Source organism: Pelophylax lessonae (assembly GCF_965119305.1).
Source record: "Pelophylax lessonae genome assembly, chromosome: 1".
Taxonomy (NCBI): Eukaryota; Metazoa; Chordata; class Amphibia; order Anura; family Ranidae; genus Pelophylax; species Pelophylax lessonae.
The window spans coordinates 819,309,777-819,335,409 of record NC_138768.1 but is presented as its reverse complement, the minus strand read 5'-3'; the positions used below and the strand labels follow the sequence as shown (position 1 = coordinate 819,335,409).

General features: G+C 46.0%; 1 protein-coding gene across 1 annotated transcript in view; it reads left to right on the top strand.

Annotated features, from left to right (window-relative positions):
- The window catches only part of ST3GAL5 (ST3 beta-galactoside alpha-2,3-sialyltransferase 5), a 121,416-nt gene extending 96,145 nt beyond the window's left edge, over nt 1-25,271 (top strand). Inside the window, exons 5-6 of the mRNA XM_082269871.1 lie at nt 19,404-19,562; nt 24,710-25,271. Of these exons, the coding sequence (XP_082125997.1) occupies nt 19,404-19,562; nt 24,710-24,994 (444 nt within the window). The 3' untranslated portion in view covers nt 24,995-25,271. The remainder of the gene's footprint in view (nt 1-19,403; nt 19,563-24,709) is intronic.
- Nucleotides 25,272-25,633: the final 362 nt, after the last annotated feature.

Genomic DNA, 25,633 nt, shown 5'->3' with positions numbered 1-25,633 from the left:
TGTGTCACATAGTCCCCTCCCCCCACACACGTCAGTAAGCACCAGGCATACATTAACCCCTTGATCACCAATAAAAATTAACCCCTTCCCTGCCAGTGTAATTTTTACAGTAACAGTGCATATGTATAGCACTGATTACTGTGGTAATGTCACTGGTACCCCCAAAAGTGTCAAAAATGTCAGTCAAGGGTCCGATCTGTCCGCCGCAATGTCGCCGTCCCGCAAAACAAATCGCAGATCGCCGCCATTACTCGTTAAAAAAGAAAACACCAAAAATGACATAAATCTTTCCCTTAGTTAGTAAACGCAATAACGTTTGCGCAAACCAATCAAAATACGCTTATTGCGATTTTTTTTTTTTTTACCAAACATAGGTAGCAGAAAACAAATTGGCCAAAAATTTTAAAAAATTTAGATTTTTACATTTTTTTGGGGGGGGGGAATTTCTTATAAAAAAATGTGAAAAATATTGTTGTTTTTTCAAAATTTACGCATTTTTTTGTTTATAGCGCAAAAAGTAAAAATTGCACAGGTGATCAAATAGCACCAAAAGAAAGCTCTGTTTGTGGGAAAAAAAGGACGTAAATTTCGTTTGGGTATGGCGTCGCACGATCGCGCAATTGTCAGTTAAATTTGCACAGCGCAGAATCGCAAAAAGTGGCCCAGACGTAAGACTGCAAAATCCTCCGGTGGTAAAGTGGTTAAAAGCTTCAACTCTTCTGGGAAGGCTGTCCACAAGGTTTAGGAGTGTGTCTATGGGAATGTTTGACCATTCTTCCAGAAGCGCATTTGTGAGGTCAGGCACTGATATTGGACTAGAAGGCCCGGCTCGCAGTCTCCACTCTAATTCATCCCAAAGGTGTTCTATCGGGTTAAGTCGGGCAGGCCAGTCAAGTTCCTCCACCCCAAACTCACTCATCCATGCCTTTATGGACCTTGCTTTGTGCACTGGTGTGCAGTCATGTTGAAACAGGAAGGGGCCATCCCCAAACTGTTCCCACAAAGTTGGAAACATGAAATTGCCCAAAATGTCTTGGTATGTTGATGCCTTAAGAGTTCCCATCCCTGGAACTAAGGGGTCAAGCCCAACCCCTCAAAAACAACCCCACACCATAATCCCCCCTCCACCAAATGATTTGGACCAGTGCGCAAAGCAAGGTCCATAAAGACATGGATGATGGCACTGCCTGACTGCAGCTTCTAGTCCTCTATTGCCGATCACATGTTCAAAAAAAACACAGCCTTTGGGATACAGAGTAAAAAAAAAAAAAAATTCATATCAATAAACTGTTTTAAATTGTCATACAAATATGTATTGCACCGTTTGCAGCGATCTAGTGCGGGTGCAAGAGGTTAAATCAGGTGGTGAGTGGGTGATGCAACGCCTCCTCATCTTCTGTCAAATACTTTCTGAAGATTGATTCAAATGTGTAGAGCTAGTGTGAACAAGCCCGGATTTTCCCTCACTTCCTGTCTTGCCCAAAAGAGGTTCCACTCCTCCCCCACTCTATAAAAAACGTGGCTATACATACTGTATAGTTTACCTAATCAAGGAGGCGAGATCCAGGGAAGGCAAAATGTATGCAGCGTTAAACTTCAGCTTTAGCCTTTGTGGTGACAAATATTTTCTCAAAGCTACTGTTGAGCTTGCAGAGGCATTCATAAAAGATTAAGTAAGCCCAGCAAGTGATTTAGTCATATGCTTGCTGTGATTCTAAATATATTTTGTTTTTGTTCTGAAAAGAAGGTTTGTGCAATAGGTGTCCTATAAATAACATTTCTTTCTTTGAAATTCTGCCACAAGGCTGTGTGGGTGACACTTCCTATTTTTCTTTTCTTGCAAAGCACATTTTTATTTTATGTACCAAATTTGTACACAGCACCAGCGAGTTATCAGTGCCCATAATACTGTAGAGCAGTAGTCTCCAAACTGCGGCCCGGGGGCCAGATGGGGCCTTTTGCTTGCTTTTATCTGGCCTTTAGGGCATTATTCTCTTCACTGTCAGCAACAGCGGAGCATAGTTTCTGCCACTAACACTGATAACGGGGCACTATTCCCCCCACTCATAACAATGATGGGGCACTATTCCCCCCACTGACACTAACGATGGAGCACTATTCCTCCCACTGACACTAACGATGGAGCACTATTCCTCCCACTGACACTAACAATGGAGCACTATTCCCCCCACTGACACTAACAATGGAGCACTATTCCCCCCACTGACACTAATGATGGAGCACTATTCCTCCCACTGACACTAACAATGGGGAACTATTCCTCCCACTGACACTAACAATGGGGAACTATTCCTCTCACTGACACTAACGATGGGGCACTATTCCTCTCACTGACACTAACGATGGGGCACTATTCCTCTCACTGACACTAACAATGGGGCACTATTCCCCCCACTGACACTAACGATGGGGCACTATTCCTCTCACTGACACTAACAATGGGGCACTATTCCTCTCACTGACACTAACAATGGGGCACTATTCCCCCCACTGACACTAACGATGGGGCACTATTCCTCTCACTGACACTAACGATGGGGCACTATTCCTCTCACTGACACTAACAATGGGGCACTATTCTCCCCACTGACACTAACGATGGGGCACTATTCCTCTCACTGATAATAACAATGGGGCACTACTCCCCCCACTGACACTAACGATGGAGCACTATTCCTCCCACTGACACTAACGATGGAGCACTATTCCTCCCACTGACACTAACAATGGGGCACTATTCCTCCCACTGATACTAACAATGGGGAACTATTCCTCCCACTGACACTAACAATGGGGCACTATTCCTCCCACTGACACTAACAATGGGGCACTATTCCTCCCACTGACACTAACAATGGGGCACTATTCTCCCCACGGACACTAACAATGGGGCACTATTCCTCCCACTGACACTAACAATGGGGCACTATTCCTCCCACGGACACTAACAATGGGGCACTATTCTCCCCACTGACACTAATGATGGGGCACTATTGATCTTTTATTGAAAAGAATCAAGCAACATATTTTATACAAAAGTAAAAAACATAACTATAGTACAATATTCCAACAGAAAACAAAGGAATACACATCCATGTGCAGAATATATACAATATATACATAATCCACTTCCAACATTTTTAGAAAACTATTTACATAAAGCAGCAGAGAGGGCCTAAGAGGCACAACCCATCACCTATGTATGCAGCCATTTATCAAAAACTGAGCATTAAGAAAAAATCTAGGGTGATAAGAGACAGAAAGCCACACCCAGGACAGAGACTCCTGGCAGTCAGGGAGGCTTGAAACCCCTCCACGCCTTCAACCAAGCCCTCTGACCCCAATTTTCTCTCTCAAGCGCCCGAATCTTCCCCACCTCATGCAGAATGTCACACACCACCACCTGAACAGGAAGGATTTTACGCCGAAGGGTGACCTGACACCGTGCGTTCCAGGTGTAATAACGGACTACTAAGCTAACTAAAAAAAGTGTATCCAAACAAAAGCCCCCACCAGTATTGAATGCTCCATACACCCACTCAGCATAACCCAGCCTGGAGAGGAAAGGAACACCGAGGGCCCGCCCCACCTGTTTGTATACCTCTATGTTAAAAGGGCAACGAAGCAGAAAATGGTCCATAGTCTCCTCCTCACCTGAACATTCCTCCCGAGGACAACCACGATCCATCCCACTGCGGAATTTCAAATTGCCCCGAACATAGAGCCTCCCATGGAAGCACAACCAGGCCAGATCCCTGAATTTAAGGGGGACTCTAGCCAAATTAATCAATCTTAACCCTTCCCTCAAAATTGGGCCTGGGCAATCCCTTAAGGCCAGTGGGTCATGAAAGACTTCGCTCAAGACTCGGCTCATAAGGACTTTCCTCGGAGCAGATCTGAGATCTTCAGCCGACAGTCGCCACTGCCGCAGCAACTTCAGACACGGAGCGACATAGGCTGGGAGCTGACCACGATGACCCCTGAGATTCTTCACTTGGCCACCTTCTTCCCAAAGTCGCAGAAAAGGCCTAAACCAAGATCTAAACATGCCTGCCCATCCAGGAGGTTCCACTGCAAGCATACTACCAATGTTAAACTTAAGAAATAGCAGTGAAAAGAAAAGAACGGGGTTGACCATACCTAAGCCACCCTCCCTCCTGGATAGATAGGTGACATTCCTCTTGATGGGGTTCAGTCTGTTCCCCCATAGCATCTGGAAGAACACACTATAGATCCTAGCATAGAGAGACACTGGCAAGATGCAGACAGGGCTGACATACAAGAAGATCGGTATCAGGTAAGTCTTAATCAGATCAACCCTTTCCCTCAGAGATAACTTCCATCTCTTCCAGCTGACCACCTTAGTATTGGCAACTTCCAGCCTGCCTTCCCAGTTTTTAAGGCCATAATCGCCAGGTCCGAATTCAATGCCTAATATCTTAATTTTTTCCTGGGGCACTGGAAAGGTGTCCGGAAGATCAAACCCCTCACCTTCCTTTCCCATCCAAAAAACTTCACTCTTTTCCTGATTGATCTTGGAGCCTGATGCTTCAGAGTACCGTGATGTCAGAGAGACCACCTCCTCTGCTTCATCTGTCCCAGTGACAATCACTGACACATCATCCGCATAGGCAACAACCCTCAAAGGCGGCTCACCCGGGATTCCCACTGGTACCCCACACAACATGCTGCTCTCTAGCCTCCTGATGAAGGGGTCGATTGCAAACACATAGAGCAGGGGACTCAGGGGACAACCCTGGCGCACCCCAGAACCAACCTCAAAGGACTGTCCAACCCAACCATTAACAAGAGGGAAGCTTTCTGCCCCCTTATACAAGACTTTTAACCAATCGACAAAACCACCCGGCAGACCGTACTTACTAAAGAGCAACCACAGGTACTCATGGTTGACACGATCGAAAGCCTTTGCCTGATCCAATGCCAGTAAATACTTTCCCCAGCCTGCAGCCCTGCACTGCTCCAAGGCCTCCCGGACAGCTAAAACCGCTGTGAAGGTGCTCCTACCCTGGATCGAACAGTGCTGATGGCGAGAAAGCAAAGACTCTGCTACTGCCGATAGGCGCCAGAAAAGTATCTTCGCCAGCACCTTTCTATCGACATTGAGAAGGCTGATGGGGCGCCAATTCTCAATCATCGAAGGATCTTTACCTTTTGAAAGAAGAATCACAGCTGAGTGTCTCATGGAAGGGGGAAGCACCCCCTCAGCAAGACAACTGTTAAAAATCTCTACCAAATGTGGGGCCAGAATAGACTTAAAGGCTTTGTAAAACTCAGCCGTCAGACCATCCGGTCCAGGTGACTTCTTGATGGCAAGCTGTTCAATTGCCCTCGTCACCTCTTCAACTGTGATCTCTTCTGTCAAATTCATCAAAGGGACATCTCCACCATTTAGACCTGGAGTAGAGTCCAAAAAGCTTTCCATCTTGTCTCGGTCAAGCTCTTTCCTCCCAAGAAGTTCAGCATAAAAAGACCTCACGACCTCCAGGATCCCTGACCTGGACTTTGTCAAGGAACCTGTACTATCCTTAAGGCCAACGACCATCTTAACAGCTACACCCTGTTTGCAGTTCTGGTAAGGGTCAGGCGAGTGGTATTTCCCATAGTCCCGCTCCAGAACCAAAGAGGTATGCCGATCATATTGACACTTCCTGAGGAGGATTTTCACTTCAGAGATTGCCCCAGGATCTCCTCCTCTCGAGACAAGAATATCCAGCTTCCTCCGCAAACGTTGGTAGGTCATGTATCTATTAAACTGTTTTTTATTGGCTAGGCCCCTGAAGAATCCAGCAATCCTCTTTTTGGTCAGCTCCCACCACTCAGCCTTGCTGCTACAAAAGTCCAGGATGGTCACCTGTGCCTGAAAGAATTCCTCAAAGGATTGTCTAATATGTTCTTCCTCAAGGAGAGTCGAATTCAATCTCCAGATGCCTTTGCCCCTCTGAGGGAAGTCTGAAGCATTCAAGACCACAGATAGCATACAGTGATCAGAGAACTCCACTGCCTGCACCACTGGGGGTGAGAAAGCAGAGGCCTCCTTCAAAAAAAACCTATCTATCCTACTCTGACTATTACCTCGATGAAAGGTGAACCCTGTGTCATCCGGAAGGTGCTTAATGTGCACATCCACAAGACCAGCATCCCTAACCATACTATTTAAAAAAACGCTATCATATCCCAGCCTGTCATTGAAGTCCTTCCTGTCCTTGGGCCTAGTCACAGTATTAAAGTCACCTCCAAAAACCACTTGCCGGGATGTAAAAAGAAATGGCTTGATCCTTGTAAAAAGGCATTTCCTGTCCCACTTTGTGTGCGGCCCATAAATATTAATTAGGCGCAGGTCCTGCCCTCCCACAAGGACGTCTAAGACCATACATCTCCCAATCTCCACCTCAATAACCCGCCGGACAGTTACCATGCCGGTTTTAAACAACACCGCCACCCCGCTGTAAGGCTCGGCCGCAAGAGACCAGTAAGATGGACCATACCTCCACTCTCTCTTGGCCATATGAATATCTGCCAAGGAGGTGAGCCTAGTCTCCTGCAAAAATAAAATTTCAGCATCTAATTGGCTGAACAAAAAGAAGGCCATAGAACGAGCTCTTACCGACTTAATACTGGCGACATTTATTGTCACCACTTTTAACGGAGGGGGAACCGCCATTTGGGTTATTGGGTGGATTGCTTCTTAGCTCCCCTCTGCTGCTCATCACCAGAAGCCTCTCTTTTTCTTGAGGCCTCCTCCAACTCCATTTCTGAATCTGAATTTTGTTCAGAGGAAGCTCCAGATGAGGAAATATCCCAAGCGGAAGCCCTAGAACGGTTGGGGACAGACACTGGTTCTTCCTGTCCCTGTTCCGTCCTCACCGCCTGTCTCTTCCGCCTCACAACCCTCCTTCTCTCCTCCAGGTACTGCAGGTCAGACTCCGAGATGTTTTCATCTCTTGTTTTTTTCTTCAAAGTCTTCGCAGAAGACTTCTTTACAGAAGAAGCAGCAGCACCCTTTTTGGCACATGCCACCGCTCCAGGTGTGGGGGGACCTTCCCTTAAGTCAGACCTAGGAGACTCATGGGGCAAGACTGACTCGGGGGGCACAGACTTAGAAGGTTCTGACACAAGAGGAGCGGGTACAGTAGGCTGGGGGGACACAGAGACAGCCACAGAAGGAATACCTACAGACACAGGAGGGTTGGCCACAGAAACTGGGGAGGGATCCTGAACAGGACCTGGGGGGTCAGTCACCGCAGAGGAGGATGGTACACCAGGGGCCTCATCCTCCATCCTGTCCAGCCTCAACAGCTCATCTACTACCTCCTTCTCCATATTGTGCCAGGCCTCCGGACATCGGCTGTAGGGGTGGCCAAGGCGCAAGCACAGGTTGCACCTTATCGCCTGGGTGCAGTCCCTGGCCACATGACCCTGTCCCCGACATACCGAACATATTAAGGCTGAACAGGAGGAGCTAAAATGCCCCTTTTCTCCACAGCGGTGACACAGCTTTGGCTGACCAGGATAAAAAACAGTCATCCTATCCCTCCCTATGAAAGCCGAGGAGGGCAGGTGACGGACAACATTCCCATCCCTGGCCAACCTGACCGTTACTGACCAACCCCCAGTCCAGATGCCACGCTCATCAAGGATTTTATTTGGCGTTGTCAAAACCTCACCATAATTCCTTAACCAGACCTCCAAGTCCCGAGCAGGAACACTCTCGTTAGTGAGGATGATGGTTATTTTTTTAACCGTTGATCTTTGTGAAACAGCAACTGGTGCCAGATCTTCCCATTCGGGTCTTGACCTGCACCGAGCCTCATATCGTTCCCAGAACAGGTCAAGACCCTCTGGCCTGGTGAAGCTGATTGTGTACTCCCGGCTCCCAGCTACATGTATTAGGGCATAAAGGTCATTCGCCCCAAAGCCCATCTCCAAAATCATATCCACCACCACACGCCGTGCTGGAGAGACTGCACCACCTTCCCATTTAAGAATGACTACATTACGCCTTGGACCCCCAGCAGAAGCCAGAGACCCAAGACCGGAACCAGGGGTGCTCAAAATGGCAGTCTGTGGTGTAAATCTCTGCCTGGAAGCAGGGTTCCTCATTGGCTGCAGCCCTGGCTTAATAATATTACCAGGTGCAGAGCGTACCACCTGAGCAAAAGAGGGCTTATCAGGGCCAAGACCCCACACTGATGTGACTTTAGCCGGTACATTATTATTATTATCCTTATTATTAACTGCTTGTACTGAGCCAGCAGGATTGTCTATTGCACACATATTGGCAGCACTATTCAGAACACCTGAAATAGAAGAATCGTTAGAAGAATCGTTACAATCACCATTCATTATCACAGTGTCTGCTGTAGTACCACAGGTGGCCTGATGCTGCAGTGTAGAGTCCTGAACAACAGCTGTGACTGGACAAACAGCCTTGGGCTCAGCAAAAGGGGGGTTAATGGGTTGTTCAGGCTCTTGTAGTTCCTTTGCTGCAATGTCATTTTTTAAACGCAGTTTTTCCTGCAAGGAAACATCAGCAGCTGAAATATTGCTGGATACAAAATTACCAGCCTGGGTGTCATTGGGCAAAACATCAGTATTAGCCAAGGTGTTAAATGGCACAAAAATAGTTTTATCAGTCACTTGTGACTTGCTAGGTTTTACCTTATCAGGCACATTATCAGGTATGTTCTCCTCACCAAACACCAGCTGATCCGCCCGTACTGGAGACTCCACTGCCTGGATCACTTTAAGCATGCCTCCTGAGCCCTGAGAAGGCAACAGGCTGCTCACCTCACCTTGGGGGGGCAGGGGGTCAGAACTGGGGGTCTCCTCCACCTCCATCTTTGCCATCCTTGCAAATCTGCGGTCATTGCAGAACTTTTCTTTAAAGGGCCCCTCTTTACCTTCCATCATGGCCACAATGGTTTCCTGGTGTTGAACCCGGACCTTTGCCAACTGGATTTCCGAATCCATAGATCCACGGCTGCGGCTGTGCAAACCTTCACGTTGCTTTCGCAGGCGTTTCAACTCTGCTCTCAGTTTGTAGAGCTGGTCTCTCTCCCTATTCAGGACCTTGATCCCGGCCACCACTCGCTCCCGAATGGACTCGGTATCCTCATCCTCACCAGGGGCAGAGAGATCTCCAGCCATGGCTTGTCCAGGAGCAGGTATGTCATCCATCAGCCCAGGGGATGGTTCAGAGCTTCCAGCAGGAGAGGCCCTGCTGGCCTGCATGGCCTCCCCAGATAGGGGCCAGCAGGGCTGGGAGAGATTTTACCGAACTCCCCTCTCACAGAAATCACCTGGAGCAGCTCCAGACACACAGCCAGAGAACCTTCCTGCAGCCACACCCGAAGCTGAATGATGGGGCACTATTCCTCCCACTGACACTAACAATGGAGAACTATTCCTCCCACTGACACTAACAATGGGGCACTATTCCTCTCACTGGCACTAACGAGGGGGCACTATTCCCCCCACTGACACTAATGATGGGGAACTATTCCTCTCACTGACACTAACAATGGGGCACTATTCCTTTCACTGACACTAACAATGGGGCACTATTCCCCCCACTGACACTAATGATGGGGCACTATTCCTCCCACTGACACTAACGATGGGGCACTATTCCTCCCACTGACACTAACGATGGGGCACTATTCCTCTCTCTGACACTAACGATGGGGCACTATTCCTCCCACTGACACTAACGATACGGCACTATTCCTCCCACTGACACTAACAATGGGGAAATATTCCTCCCACTGACACTAACGCGGGGGCACTATTCCTCCCACTGACACTAATGTTGGGGCACTGTTCCTCCCACTGACACTAACAATGGAGAACTATTCCTTCCACTGACACTAATGATGGAGCACCATTCCTCCCACTGTGGGGGGCTTGAGTCACTTACCTCCTGTGCGTGGTAAGGATAGCATTGGGTGTTGACTTAACGATCCCCCCCGCCCTCTCCAGTCTCATCAGATCCTGCATCTGGTTTGGTCACTGCAGATGGGACCACCCTGCGTGATCTGAGTCCATGTTTCCCTGACCCGTTTGACAGTGAGGATGATTCCTCCATGGCTGTTGCGCCACACAAAAGAGGCGCTGGTAGATGCACTGATTGCATCAGTGCAGGAGCCATTTATATAGAAGGATGCAGCAGAGGCTGCTGCGGACATATCTGTTCTGTTTGTCACCCAAAAGCCGTCCTGTATGGTTATGGGTTTCTCTTATCCAGCTTAATTTGACAATTGTGTACAGTATCCCGCAAAAGTGAGTACACCCTTCACATTTTTGTAAATAGTTAATTATATATTTTCATGTGATTACACTGAAGAAATGGCACCTTGCTACAATGTAAAGTAGTGAGTATACAGCTTGGATAACAGTGTAAATTTGCTGACCCCTCAAAATAACTCAACACACAACCCTTAATGTCTAAACTGCTGGTAGCAAAAGTGAGTACACCCCTAAGTGAAAATGTCCAAATTGGGCCCAATTAGCCATTTTCCCTCCCCGGTGTCTTGTGACTCATTAGTGTTACAAGGTCTCATGTGTGAATGGGGAGCAGGTGTGTTAAATTTGGTGTTATCACTCTCACTCTTTCATAATGGCCAATGAAAGTTTAACATGGCACTTCATGGCAAAGAACTCTCTGAGGATTTGAAAAAAAAAAGAAATGTTGCTCTACATAAAGATGGCCTAGGCTATAGGAAGATTACCAAGACCCTGAAACTGAGCTGCAGCACGGTGTCCAAGACCATACAACGGTTTAACAGGACAGGTTCCACTCAGAACAGGCCTCGCAATGGTCGACTAAAGAAGTTGAGTGCACATGCCCTGCGTCATAATCAGAGGTTGTCTTTGGGAAATAGATATATAGGTGCTGCCCACATTTGCTGCAGAGGTTGAAGGGGTGGGGAAGGGGGGGTCAGCCTGTCAGTGCTCAGACCATACGCCTCACACTGCATCAAATTTGTTTGCATGGCTGTCGTCCCAGAAGGAAGCCTCTTCTAAAGATGATGCACAAGAAAGCCCGCAAACAGTTTGCTGAAGACAAGCAGACCAAGGACATGGATCACTGGAACCATGTCCTGTGGTCTGATGAGACCAAAATAAACTTATTTTGTTCAGATGGTGTCAAGCATGTGTGACGGCAACCAGGTGAGGAGTACAAAGATAAGTGTGTCTTGCCTACAGTCAAGCATGGTGGTGGGAGTGTCATGGTCTGGCGCTGCATAAGTGCTGCCAGAACTGGGGAGCTACAGTTCATTGAGGGAACCATGAATTCCAACATGTACTGTGACATACTGAAGTAGAGCATGATCCCCTTCCTTCAGAGACTGGGCTGCAGGGCAATATTCCAACATGATAACGGCCCCTCCAAGACGACCACTGCCTTGCTAAAGAAGCTGAGGGTAAAGGTGATAGACTGGCCAAGCATGTCTCCAGACCTAAACCCTATTGAGCATCTGTGGGGCATCCTCAAATAGAAGGTGGAGGAGCGCAAGGTCTCTAATATCCACCAGCTCCATGATGTCAATATGGAGGAGTGGAAGAGGACTCCAGTGGCAACCTGTGAAGCTCTGGTGAACTCCATGCCCAAGAGGGTTAAGGCAGTGCTGGAAAATAATGGTAATTACACAAAATATTGACCCTTTGGGCTCAATTTGGACATTTTCACTTAGCCCCGTTCACATTAGGTCGCTCCGACTTAGGGGGCGACCTGAGAAGTCGCGTGCACCGCGACTTCGGCGCGACTTGCACGGACTTCATAACATGAATGTCTATGCAAGTCGCCTCCAGGTCGCCCGAAGTAGTACAGGACCCTTTTTCTAAGTCGGAGCGACTTGTGTCGCTCCTATTAGAACGGCTCCTGTACTATACTATGGGAGCGATGGTGCACGACTTGTCAGGCTGACCAAGTCGCCTGACAAGTCGTACCAGTGTGAATGGAGACTTAGGGGTGTACTCACTTTTGTTGCCATTAATGGTTGTGTGTTGAGTTATTTTGAGGGGAGAGCAAATTTACACTGTTATACAAGCTGTACACGCACTACTTTACATTGTAGCAAAGTGTCATTTCTTCAGTGTTGTCACATGAAAAGATATAATAAAATATTTACAAAAATGTGAGGGGTGTACTCACTCTTTGAGATACTGTGTGTGTGTATATATATATATCTATATACAATATATATAGAAATAAATATACACACACACACACACACACGTTCCAGCTGCCGCCTTTTAGCAGTAAAAGTGCTATAGGGCAATCATCAAGTGGTTAATGCATTTTCTGCATTGCTTTAAAAACCTCCCCAGTACCTGTGCTACCCACCCCCATCCATAAATATTTACTTGACTCCTGTTACCGCTCCGGTGCTGTTCCAGCTGCAGCACCGCTCTCCTCACTTCCTGATCTCACAGGAGACACTAAGAGCAACCGGAGCTATAGGTTCCTGTAAGTAGAGTGCAGGGGCAGGACCTACCAAGGCTGTGTGTGTCTATGGACACACACAGCCCAGCTTGGGAGAGCATGAACACGGGTGCTCCATTAGCATTCGGCTTGCTAAGGAGGCACCTGGAGGAAGGAGGAAGGAGGAGCGGAAAGCGTCTGTGTGGGACTGCCAACAAAGAGGTAAAGGATCGCTCTGTGCAAAATGGCTGTACAGAGTAGAAAAGTTTACCATCTTTTTTATTTTAATTAAAAACAAAAAAAAAAATATTTAACCTTTAGCATCTCTTTAACAGAGAAAGTGATGTCATCCTCCTGGTAGAGCAGTGTAAATCAAACAACTAAACTTTGTGTACTTCAACTGTTTATTTAGCCGTTTGGTCCAAGTTCAGTCTTATAGTACAAATTTACTCTAGATAAGGAAAGCCACACAACCTCTTCTCCTGGATAAGGTGTTGAAAGTTTATTTAGGAGAGAAAAGTTACAGAGTAAAAGTAAAGAAAGCAGAGAATATAACCTGCAGACATAGTAAGGGCTCATGCACACATAACGCTTAAAAAACTCCAGTGCTGCTGTCAGGAGAAAGAAGCGTTAACAATTAGCGTTCACCCCGGTTTTTAATAGCGTTTATGTGCGTTTTAAACGTTTTAAGGCGTAAAAATGCCTAAAAACGGCAAACCCAGCTAAATGTGGCTAAAAGCTTGGTACAGCATTTAGCCGCGTTTAGCAGTGTTTTTTGGCTTTTTGCAACCAAACTGCCTCGGCCCCTGGACACAGTGGCAGTCAGGGTTTTTTTTACTGCCCCTAAATGCTTATGCCTCCAAACTCCTCTGAAACTTTGTGTGTATGGACACATAGGCTAACATGCAGGAGAGTTCAGAGGTAGTTAAAGAAAAATGCCAGACGCCCCTAAATGCAGCTGCAAAATGTCCTGTGTGCATGAGCCTTAACCCCCCCTGGCGGTATTCCCGAGTGTGGCTCGGGGTTAACTTTCAGTACCAAAAGCGGTAACCCCGAGCCACACTCAGGATTACCCCAGAATGTTACTTACTTTCCCTGCGATGCCCCGCCACAATCCCTTGCCGTCCTCCCCAGCGTCCTCGAACTCTCTCCCCGCTCTGTGCATGGCCGATTGCCTTCCAGTTCCCTTCCCTGAGAGTGTTACAACGCAGAGGGGGGGTTGAACCGGAAGGCAAATTCAAAAGTGTAAATACACCAAGTGACATGATACAAAGCTGTGATCCTAACAGATTACATTGTATGATGCCATTTCACCACAGGATTGCACCTGGTGACTTTTCCAGTGTCCTGCCTGTTCTTTTCCAGTGCTTTGTGCCTGAAAATTTAACGACCATGGCATCCAAAAAGCGTTCTTTTAGACTGTAACAGATCCCCAATACTTGGACCAAGTATTTCTGTCTTAGGTCCCCAGAATCTCACGTGATGCAGTGACCTGGCCCCTCAATTCCCTTCAAACATCAGCCTAAGCTCGATGAAGGGTAAAACAAAAGACACTTTATTCAACAACTCACTTCCAATATATACAGTCCCATGTGTTTGATTTCATTATCATATGCAAATGCAATTGCATACAGAACATAGTCAACATACCTTGGTCATCTGGAAAGAGACAATAGGTGAATGAGACTGCAACATTATCATAATTAACTCAACAAACAACAAGCCCCCTAAACAGAGCCGAATACGTATTCCTAGAGGTGTAAAGACAAAACCACCTCTAAACAGATGAAAGTAGAAGACGTAGGCTCGCAGACTGCCCGTCTTCGTTTTCAAAACACCTTACTATAAATGTCAATATACATCCCTGCAGTAGACAATAGCTGAGTTTGACGTCATTAGCATCTCTTTAGTCTCTCATTGTGTGGAGAAGTCCTCTGCAGCAACAGGCAGCTTTAGGCCTGTAACATTGATCCCAGTCTCAGAGTCTGTATCTTGGGGTGACATGGATTTGAGTCCAAAGCAACACTACTCCCATGGTCCTCCAGCATATACCCCCACACAGAGGTGCACTCCCCTACAAGCCAGGGCCCATAGTCCGTGGGCAGGAGTCTGGCCTCCACACACCTCCAGTAGCCCCTGGCGAACGTCCCAGAAAATGGGCGTTCGTCACATAGACGAACTGGAAAACAGCGATATGAAGTTATTTAAAGAACTGAGCGATAGCGATTAGTGGGAAAATTCGTCATCAGGTATGGAAGGTGACGACAGCGACAATTCTGATGTCTCTTTCTGGCGCATAGCTTGTAGAATTTGGGAAATATATCAAATGATTCTTCAGAATTTCCAATGGAGCTTTGTGCCAAAAAGAGACATCAGAATCGTCGCTGTCGTCACTTTCCGTACCTGATGCCAAATTTTCCCACAAATCGCTATCGCTCAGTTCTTCAAGTAGCTCCGTTTTACTGTCGCTGTTTTCCAGTTCATCTAAAAGCGCTTTTGCGCAAAAAGAATGCTTTTGGACGCCATGGTCGTTCTCAATTTTCCAGGCACAAAGAACTGGAAAAGCACAGGCAGGGCACTGGAAAAGCCACCAGGTGCAATCCTGTGGTGAAATGGCATGATACAGTGTAATCCGTTAGGATCACAACTTTGTATCATGTCATTTAGTGTATTTACATTTTTTAAATTGCCGCCGGTTCCACCCCCCTGCGTCGCAACGCTCGCAGGGAAGGGGACCGGAAGACAGGTGGCGGCATCTGCCGAGCACACAGCGGGAGGACGGCGAGGGAGGATGGCGGGGATCGTAGGGGAAGGTGAGTTTTAAAATGTAAAACAACAGATTTCTATGCAAAATAATGTACCACTTTTAGGACAGAAATCCTGACATAATCAGACTGCCAGGGAGGTTAAGTGTACCAAGGTCCTGACTTCTTGGTCAAACAGGTGGTTTCCAGGGCCCATTCAAGCTGGGAACTTCATGTGAATCGCACAAGAACGCTGTGCAGTTCCTGTGCAATTTACATGCAGTTCTGTGCAGTGCGATTTCAGCTCTATTCATTTTGAATGGGCTGAATGCACATCGCAACGCACCGCACCAAAAATAGTGCATGCACTACTTTTTAAAATGCACAGCAACCACATTGCATGGTACTTTTCTACTGTGCAATCCGGTGCTGGCAAACTCCTTGCGACCTGGGGGTGTTGTTAATTTTGCACCGACCCCTGCAGCAGATCGCAAGGGTAGCGCCATTGGAATTCAGTACAGGAGGCCACACTGAAACGCAGCTTTACCTCACTTCATTCTAGTGTGAACGGGTCTTTAAGCTCCAGTCCTGGACAGTTGCCATGTAGTACCTCCCAATCATAAATGTTTTAAATTAAATGATTCACTTAAAGAGGCGTTTCAGTCGTTTCTATGTTTATTAAAAGTCAGCATCTGCAATAAGTGTAGCTGCTGACTTTTATTAAACTCACCCTCACCTGTCCCACAGTCCAGCGATGTGGTCCCAAGCCATCGCTTCTCTCCCTGGCGCTGGCATTTCAACTGTGGGCACCCAGGGCTGCATGTCCCAAATGGTCCGGCAGTCATCTGGGTCCTGTGACGTGTCCCAGATGACTGCAGGGAGGGAGGGTGAGGGGACAACTTCAGCATCAGATCGCCTTGGCTAGTGATGTTGAACCTTGGCACCCCAGATGTCTTGGAGCTACATTTCCCCTGATGCTCATGCTCTCTGCAGTGTAGTTGAGCATCATGGGAAATTTAGTTGCAAAACATCTGGAATGCCAAGGTTCAACATCACTGGCCTAGGTGATCTGAGCGGAAGTGTTAATGGGTTCCTGTCAAAACTAGGTACCTAATCCCCCCCCCCCCCAAAAAAAAAAATAACAAGTCAAAAGTGTCAGAGAAGGGGGGGGGAGTACTAAAAGCAGAACTTACCCTTTTGGGTGGAGCTTTAAGAATTTGCACAACCAGCACATCAGTCATTATAGAAGAGTAATTATCAGTAATTGTCAGTTTGACTGAGACCCAGACTCCCAAATACCTTGCAGTAGAACATGGAGATTAACTGTTTTTCCAAATTGTACAACAAAACATTCCAAGGATCCAAGAACTGTCTTCGGTTTTGCCAAAACATGTCTGCAAAGTCATTCCAGCACGCTAACGTTATGCACGTTATATGAGAAACTGAACATTAGAATCTAAGCACTTTGTATTGCCATTTAATCATTCGGAAAACATTTAATTCGTATTTTTCTTTATCAGCTGCTTACTTTTATTTATTTTATAAACTCTTACTTCTCGAAAACGAGAACATTTCACTATTATGGCTCCAGAATCCCCCTTCAAGGGAAAAGCCGGGCCATAGATGGTGCAATTTTTATGGTTGCAGGAAAAAAAAATTGCTTGATTGATTCCCCCATCAACACAGTCACTGTTGATGTGGGGATCCCTCCCGTGGAGTTATTGTGTTCTGGTGGGGGAGCCATCCTTGCCAGGAGAACACACAGTGATGGCAATAATCACATGTAAAAATTGACACCTGATCGGTCAACTTGGATACAATCAGCCTACCCATACAAAATTCGAATCTCAAATGGTACAACAGGGACCCGCTGAGATTTGAACCATCTATGGCCGGCTATAGAGAAGTCACAGTCTTGACTGTTTTTAAGAGTTCTTTGAAGTGCACTGATAAAAAACCCATGTAAAAAATTTAAAATGCATCATGTAGATACCCAATCCTGTCCATGAAGGGCTTACTGTATAAAACACATATACTCTAGTATAAAAGTGTTTCCTTACTCGAAAGCCAGGGGAATATGGGGAGATAGTAAGGTTTTCCCTTGCAGGTATAGTAGTTAGGCACTCCCTAAAATACAATTATCCATTGAATTAAAAAAGGGGGTGCTCCTACTACAAAAGGAGCACCGATGGAAAGTAAACATTTTAAAAGGTACAACGGGAAACCATGACATTTATTAGCCTTCATGTCAAGGGCGCATTCATTGTTAGCAAAGTAAAGGAAACTCCCCTTGCCATTGTTATTAATGTAACTTAAAAAGGATTTCAAGGCTTTCATCCTGAACCAGAAATGCAACCCCTTTTGACAGGTACCTGTCCCAACCTGAACTTGTAGCTGTTGCTAGTACAGAAAACTTTGTGCGACCATTACACCTTTACAGCAGGTGTTACGAGTTAATACCAAAACCCATTTCAAAGTAAAACCAGCCAGATGCTGGAATCCTGCTAATGTTGGGCTAACATTATAATGTTTCCAAGGATAGGAAGTGTTCTTCTCCCCTGAAAAAGAAATCAGCTTGCAAAGTCATGAAAGGAAACCACAATTAGGGAAGGTCCCACAAAAACAGTTACAGGAATATGGACACACACCGAGCAGTTCAAGTAGCACCGTACAGTAGCAGCAAAACATTGTGGATCCATTGAGCTTTAGTAATAGATGGAAAAGGAAACCAGAAACTAAAAACCAGAAACTAAAAAAAAATAAATCCATTCTCAGACAAAGGAAGGCCTAGACTCATTGTAGAAGCAGATGAAACACGAGCTGCCTGGCTTAAGCCCCGTACACACGCACGGATTGTTGGCCGTAAATTTTCGGCCAACGTCCGATCGGCCAATTGTCAGCTTGTTAGTATGATGCTTCTGACAACCGACTGCGACTTTTCGGCCGAACAAAATCTGGTGTGCATGCTATAAAATTTTTGTTGGCCGTCAGCAGAACGGCCGATCGTTCCTCAGTCAGTAAAGATTTCGGCCGACAAACATGTGATGATCAAGACTGGGCATGCTCAGAGAAGAAATAACACACGAAAAGTAGACCGGAACATGACATCACTTCTGCAGTTGGTTGTTGTTGGCCGACAAAATTCGTGTGCAGTCTAGAGCACATTTCAACCAACACAACAACACTGGACAAAAGACGGCCGATCGGTTGGTCAACAATCGGTGCGTGTGTACGAGGCTTTAGGCAACACTGGCAAAGGGCAACACATAAACAACAATGTTGACAATACTAAAGCTTGTAGCAAAGGAATTTAAAGGGCATATAGTTCTTGGCACCAGGTGCTGGAGACCTGTTGGACATTGAACTTGGTGCAGCATAGGTGATACATTTTTGATACTACCCTGGGGCCTGTACGGAAGTCGCGCCCACAAATGAAATCGCTGTTCAAACCACACATGTGAGGTATCGCTGCATTTGCCAGAGCAAGAGCAGTAATTAAAAAAATGGCTCCTGCTGCCTGTAAGAGCAGGGAAAAAGGAGAAAAGACCTGCAGCCGGGTACATCGCTAGAGGGCTCAGGTAAGCGGTAGGAAGAGTGGTGGGAGGAAACTAAAATTAGAAGTTTTACCTTAACAGAGAAAACACTTTAATGAATAGAAGGCATCGGTTGTACAGACTCCCCACGTACTGCTGAGATTGACAGGTACATAGGGATAAGTACATGGACTTGGATGCATGGGCTCTGCATTGGGGGCTGTGGACCTGTCCAACCCCGGCCAGGGGTCAAGTCCTGGAAAAAAAAGTGTGGGAACTCACCCAAGATCCCCCCCCACCTCAAAAATAAAAAAATGCGTGAGATCCCCCAACCTTACTGACTTGGTACCCAGTTGCGGGCCACATTGAGTGGAGCGGGCAGATGACAGGTCAGTGCAGAGCAGACACAGACACAGCCCGCTCTACTCTATGGGCCCTCTGATCCGCCCAGACAGAAGGGGACGGATCCCCTTCTGTTTTTTTAGGAGGATCAGATTGGAGATAGGCGGGTGTGAACAGACACAAGCCCGTTTACAAGCAGCTCGCGGCAGGTACTAAACCCTAGACATACAATCAAGCTATTTGGGTCTGAGCACCAGTGGCCAGCCCTCAGTGTATCCTTATATTTTTCTTTATTCGTGTTTTACTTTTGTTTTTCAGTCTGCTTGGAACAGATTGTTTTTCTGGAAGAGTGTGACGGAAAAACTCCCACTGAAGTCACATCAGTTTCGCATTCTTAATCCTCTCATCGTGAAGGAGACGGCAATAGATATCCTTCAGTTCCTTCCTCCCAGTTGGAAGTGGTGGGGCTGGGACAAGGTACGTCCTCTGAGGGTGTAAAAGCATCAACATAACTTAACTATATAGCCATTGTAAATCACTGATGTATAATAGTTTTATAGTGCTGTGATCTATGCTACTGGTGATTGACCTGATTTGCCTTGCCTTTGTGCTGCATTTCTGTCTGACTAGCAATCTATTTTAAGGGTAGGTAACCTCTGTACTTCAACTGTCGTGGCACTACACAACCCATGAGGCATTACAAGACTGACAGCCACAGGCATGACTCCCAGAGGCAGAGGCATGATGGGATTTGTAGTTTCATTACAGCTGGGGTGCTGAGGAAGCTTAGCCCTGATCTAGATGGTGAACAGAGAGGGATGCATTGTACATTTCTGTGGTTACAGTGTAACTCCAGTCCATTTTTTTTTTTGTTGGGGGGGTAAAAAGTATAGAATAGGGAAGGGTTAGGTCAGCCTATTCATTTTTTTATTACTTATCTGCATAATCCACATCCCTGGGAGTATATGACTGGGAAAGAAAAGAGAAGTAATCCAAAGTTCTTCAGCTTTTACTAAAATAAAAATAGGTTTCACAGATGCAACGGTGGAATTGGAGAACATTTCGTGAAAGAGGGCAGTCCTAGTTTGAGAACCTCTTCTAGAGTTGCGGAGGTAATTTGTCATCCCAGTTCAAGAACAAAAGCCTAGTTGGAGGATATCCAGAGGTTAATGCTGGAGAGTCGAGGAACAAATAACAAGTACAAAATTTAAATCCAAAGGCGGAGTCAGACAACTTACAAAGTATCACAAGTCCAAAGTACAGGCCAGGAGTCAAGAGTTCAAGAAACACAATCATGTAGTAAAACAAGGGTTGTGTCTTCTATCAGAGGTGGTGTGGAACTCTTCTGGTTTTCCTGTAGTAAGGGCTGATGTGCTTTATGCTTTTATAGTGTATGCAAAGATGCAGGTGCTTTACCGAGTTTACCCAGGGATCCACTTACAGGTGGAATTGCGCTGAGCATGTAGGATCGGAGGGAGCGCTTTAAGTCTGTCACTGGTAACAGCTTGCCAGCAACAGGATATCCTTTGGACTTTTTACCTTCTCCTGCAGCATTGCTTTTCTGCTTAAAGGACCAGCAACACCTTCCTGTTCTCTCACTAGCAAGCGAGGTCTTGCAGCGTTTGGTCCATCGAAGAAACAAATATGCATATTGGAGGATGGGACTATACTGGCAGTATGCATGCCATAATGAAGGGATTCAGAATATTTTAAGGCAGTAACAGCCAGCCATCTAGCATTTTCAATGGGAGTTTAGCAATTAGATTGCCTGTCTGTATGGCAGAGGTAGCAGCATTAGATTGCATGTCCTTATGGCAGTGGTAGTGACATTAGATTGCCTGTCTATATTGCAGAGGTAGCGGCATTAGATTGTCTGTCTTTTTGGCAGTGTTAGCATCCTCCGATTGCCTGTCTGTATGGCAATGGTAGTGTCATTAGATTGGCTGTATCTATGGCAGTGGTAGCGGCATTGGAATGGCTTTCTATATGGCAGTGGTAGCGTCATTAGATTGGCTGTCTATATGGCAGTGGTAGTGGCATTAGATTGGCTGTCTGTATGGCAGTAGTAGCGTCCTTAGATTGCCTGCCTATATGGCAGTGGTAGCGTCCTTAGATTGCCTGTCTGTATGGCAGTGGTAGTGTCATTAGATTGGCTGTCTCTATGGTAGTGGTAGAGTCATTAGATTGACTTTCTGTATGGCAGTGGTAGCGACATTAGATTGCCTGTCTTTATGGCAGTGGTAGTGGCATTAGAATGGCTGTCTGTATGGCAGTGGTAGCATCATAAGATTACCTGTCTCTATGGTAGTGGTAGCGTCATTAGATTGGCTGTCTCTATAGCAGTGGCAGCGTCATTAGATTTGTTGTCTATATGGCAGTGGAAGCGGCATTAGATTGCATGTCTGTATGGCAGTGGAAGTGTCAATAGATTGGCTGTCTATATGGCAGTGGTAGCGTCCTTAGATTGCCTGTGTCTATATGGCAGTGGTAGCATCATTAGATTGGCTGTCTCTATGGTAGCGGCATTAAATTGCCTGTCTGTATGTCAGAGGTAGAAGCATTAGATTGCATGTCCTTATGGCAGTGTTAGTAACATTAGATTTCCTGTCTATATAGCAGAGATAGCGGCAGTAGATTGTCTGTCTTTTTGGCAGTGTGAGTGTCATTAGATTGGCTGTCTCTATCGCAGTGGTAGTGGCATTAGAATGGCTCTCTATATGGCAGTGGTAGTGGCAATAGAATGGCTCTCTACATGGCAGTGGTAGCGTCATTAGATTGGCCGTCTATATGGCAGTGGTATCGGCATTAGATTGACTGTCTGTAAGGCAGTGGTAGTGGCATTAGATTGGCTGTCTGTATGGCAGTGGTAGCATCATTAGATTGGCTGTTTCTATGGCAGTGGTAGCGATATTAGATTGGCTGTCTATATGGCAGTGGTAGCATCATTAGATTGGCTGTTTCTATGGCAGTGGAAGCGTCATTAGATTGGCTGTCTATATGGCAGTGGTAGCAGGATTAGATTGGCTGTCTGTATGGCAGTGGAAGCGGCATTAGATTGCCCGTCTGTTTGGCAGTAGTAGGGACATTAGATTGACTGTCTTTTTGGCAGTGGTAGCATCCTCAGATTGCCTGTCTGTATGGCAGTGGTAGTGACATTAGACTGCCTGTCTGTATGGCAGAGTTAGCGGCATTAGATTGTCTGTCTGTCTTTTTGGCAGTGGTAGCGTCCTCAGGTTGCCTGTCTGTATGGCAGTGGTAGTGTCATTAGATTGGCTGTCTGTATGGCAGTGGTAGTGGCATCAGATTGCCTGTCTGTATGGCAGTGGTAGTGGCATCAGATTGCCTGTCTGTATGGCAGAGTTAGCGACATTAGATTGCCTGTCTGTATGGCAGTGGTAGTATCATTAGATTATCTGTCTATATGGCAGTGGTAGCGTCATTAGATTGGCTGTCTGTATGGCAGTGGTGGCGGCATTAGATTGCCTGTCTGTATGGCAGAGTTAGCGACATTAGATTGCCTGTCTGTATGGCAGCGGTAGTGTCATTAAATTTGTTTAATGATGGTGGTAACAGCATTATATTTGCTGTATGACGGTGGTAGCAGCATTCGATTTGCTGTATAACAGTAGTAGCAGCATTATATTTGCTGAATGACGGTGGTAGCAGTATTAGATTTGTTGTATGACGGTGGTAGCAGCATTAGATTTGCTTTATGATGGTGGTAGCAGTAATAGATTTGCTGTATGACGGTGGTAGCAGTAATAGATTTGCTGTATGAGGGTGGTAGCAGTATTAGATTTGCTGAATGACGGTGGTAACAGCACTCGATTTGCTGTATGGCGGTGGTAGCAGCATTAGATTTGCTGTATGACAGTGGTAGCAGTATTAGATTTGCTGTATGACAGTGGTAGCAGTATTAGATTTGCTGAATGACGGTGGTAGCAGCACTCGATTTGCTGTATGACGGTGGTAGCAGTAATAGATTTGTTGTATGATGGTGGTAGCAGCATTAGATTTGCTGTATGATGGTGGTAGCAGTAATAGATTTGCTGTATGAGGGTGGTAGCAGTATTAGATTTGCTGTATGACGGTGGTAGCAGCATTAGATTTGCTGTAGAACGGTGGTAGCAGCATTAGATTTGCTGTATGAGGGTGGTAGCAGTAATAGATTTGCTGTATGAGGGTGGTAGCAGTATTAGATTTGCTGTATGATGGTGGTAGCAGTAATAGATTTCCTGTATGACGGTGGTAGCAGTATTAGATTTGCTGTATGACGGTGGTAGCAGCATTAGATTTGCTGTAGAACGGTGGTAGCAGCATTAGATTTGCTGTATGACGGTGGAAGCAGCATTAGATTTGCTGTATGACTGTGGTAGCAGCATAAGATTTGCTGTATGATGATGGTAGCAGCATTAGATTTGCTGTATGACAGTGGTAGCAGTATTAGTTTTGCTGTATGAGGGTGGTAGCAGTAATAGATTTGCTGTATGACGGTGGTAGCAGCATTAGATTTGCTGTATGACGGTGGTAGCAGTATTAGATTTGCTGTATGACGGTGGTAGCAGCATTAGATTTGCTGTATGACGGTGGTAGCAGTATTAGATTTGCTGTATGACGGTGGTAGCAGTATTAGATTTGCTGTATGACGGTGGTAACAGCATTAGATTTGCTGTATGACGGTGGTAGCAGTATTAGATTTGCTGTATGTGGGTGGTAGCAGCATTAGATTTGCTGTATGACGGTGGTAGCAGTATTAGATTTGCTGTATGGCGGTGGTAGCAGCATTAGATTTGCTGTATGACAGTGGTAGCAGAAATAGATTTGTTGTATGAGGGTGGTAGCAGCATTAGATTTGCTGTTAGATGGTGGTAGCAGTAATAGATTTGCTGTATGAGGGTGGTAGCAGTAATAGATTTGCTGTATGACGGTGGTAGCAGTAATAGATTTGTTGTATGATGGTGGTAGCAGCATTAGATTTGCTGTATGATGGTGGTAGCAGCATTAGATTTCCTGTATGACAGTGGTAGCAGTATTAGATTTGCTGTATGACGGTGGCAGCAGCATTAGATTTGCTGTATGACTGTGGTAGCAGCATAAGATTTGCTGTATGACGGTTCTAGCAGCATTAGATTTGCTGTATGACGGTGGTAGCAGCATTAGATTTCCTGTATGACAGTGGTAGCAGTATTAGATTTGCTGTATGACGGTGGCAGCAGCATTAGATTTGCTGTATGACGGTGGTAGCAGCATTAGATTTGCTGTATGACGGTGCTAGCAGCATTAGATTTGCTGTATGACGGTGGTAGCAGTATTAGATTTGCTGTATGACTGTGGTAGCAGCATAAGATTTGCTGTATGACGGTGGTAGCAGCATTAGATTTGCTGTATGACGGTGCTAGCAGCATTCAATTTGCTGTATGACGGTGGTAACAGTATTAGATTTCCTGTACAGCGGTGGTAGCAGCATTGGGCGGTAAGCTCCCTCGGGGCAGGGTGAATAGTTCAGTGTTCTCTATAAAGTACCATTGAGTATGCTCTCACTATATAATGAAATAAAAATAATTCTGTAGACCGTAAAAGCCTTTAATTGTATTATTCTCTTTGCCTTTGTCTTCTCTGTCTAGAATGTCCCCACTATCGGTGCAATCGCTGTGGTCCTAGCCACACACCTGTGTGATGAAGTGAGTTTAGCCGGCTTTGGATATGACCTCAGTCAGCCGGACATCCCTCTGCATTATTACGGTAGCCTTTGTATGAATTCAATGAACAGACAGCCGATGCATGACGTCACCAAAGAGAGGAAGCTGCTGCAGATGTTGGTACGGAAAGGCGTACTGAAGGATCTTAGCGGGGGCATTCACTGTGACTTTTGTCCTTCTTATCACACAGGGGAAGCAGTTCATGTATAATGGCATGTCCTTGGGACTGATAATAAAAGGGAGCCACTTCCACTACCAGTAAACTCTACCTGCTTCCTCTAACATGAAATTGCATGACGGCGGGTGCTGCTCATCGCTGTGACCCTCCGTCAGCGTTACCATGACTCCGGACGAGGGTGAGGATGCTGAATTTAGCAGGAAATCTGTGTACCTATTCCTCGACTTGAAAATGCTGGAGAAAAGGATGCTGTTTTTCTTATCTCATCTCTGCAGAGAATGGAAAATGATTCTTCAGATTTGCCCAAGGTCCTACTTGCTAGGTGCTGCCCTCAGCAAACAAAACCGCAGGCTCCAGATACAAGAAGTGGCTGCCATGGTCATTCATGTGCAACAGTGGGGACTCCTTTCTTTGCGTGCCTCCTTGCTTTCAGCCATATTGTTTAATGGACCATGCATTTATGTTTTATGGTTCAAGAATGGAGGGTCAATCATGGGAACAGAATGATACTGTTCATCCCAGGTGCTGCATGGAAGCCAGGATGGGACCAGCAAACTATCACATGGTAACTTTAAAATCAATGTCATCAATGAACTCTCAGAATGTGTAAATCGGAGGACTGAGGGTATCCTATTGTTTTTTTTTAATCCTGAAATGCAAAATAACTTATA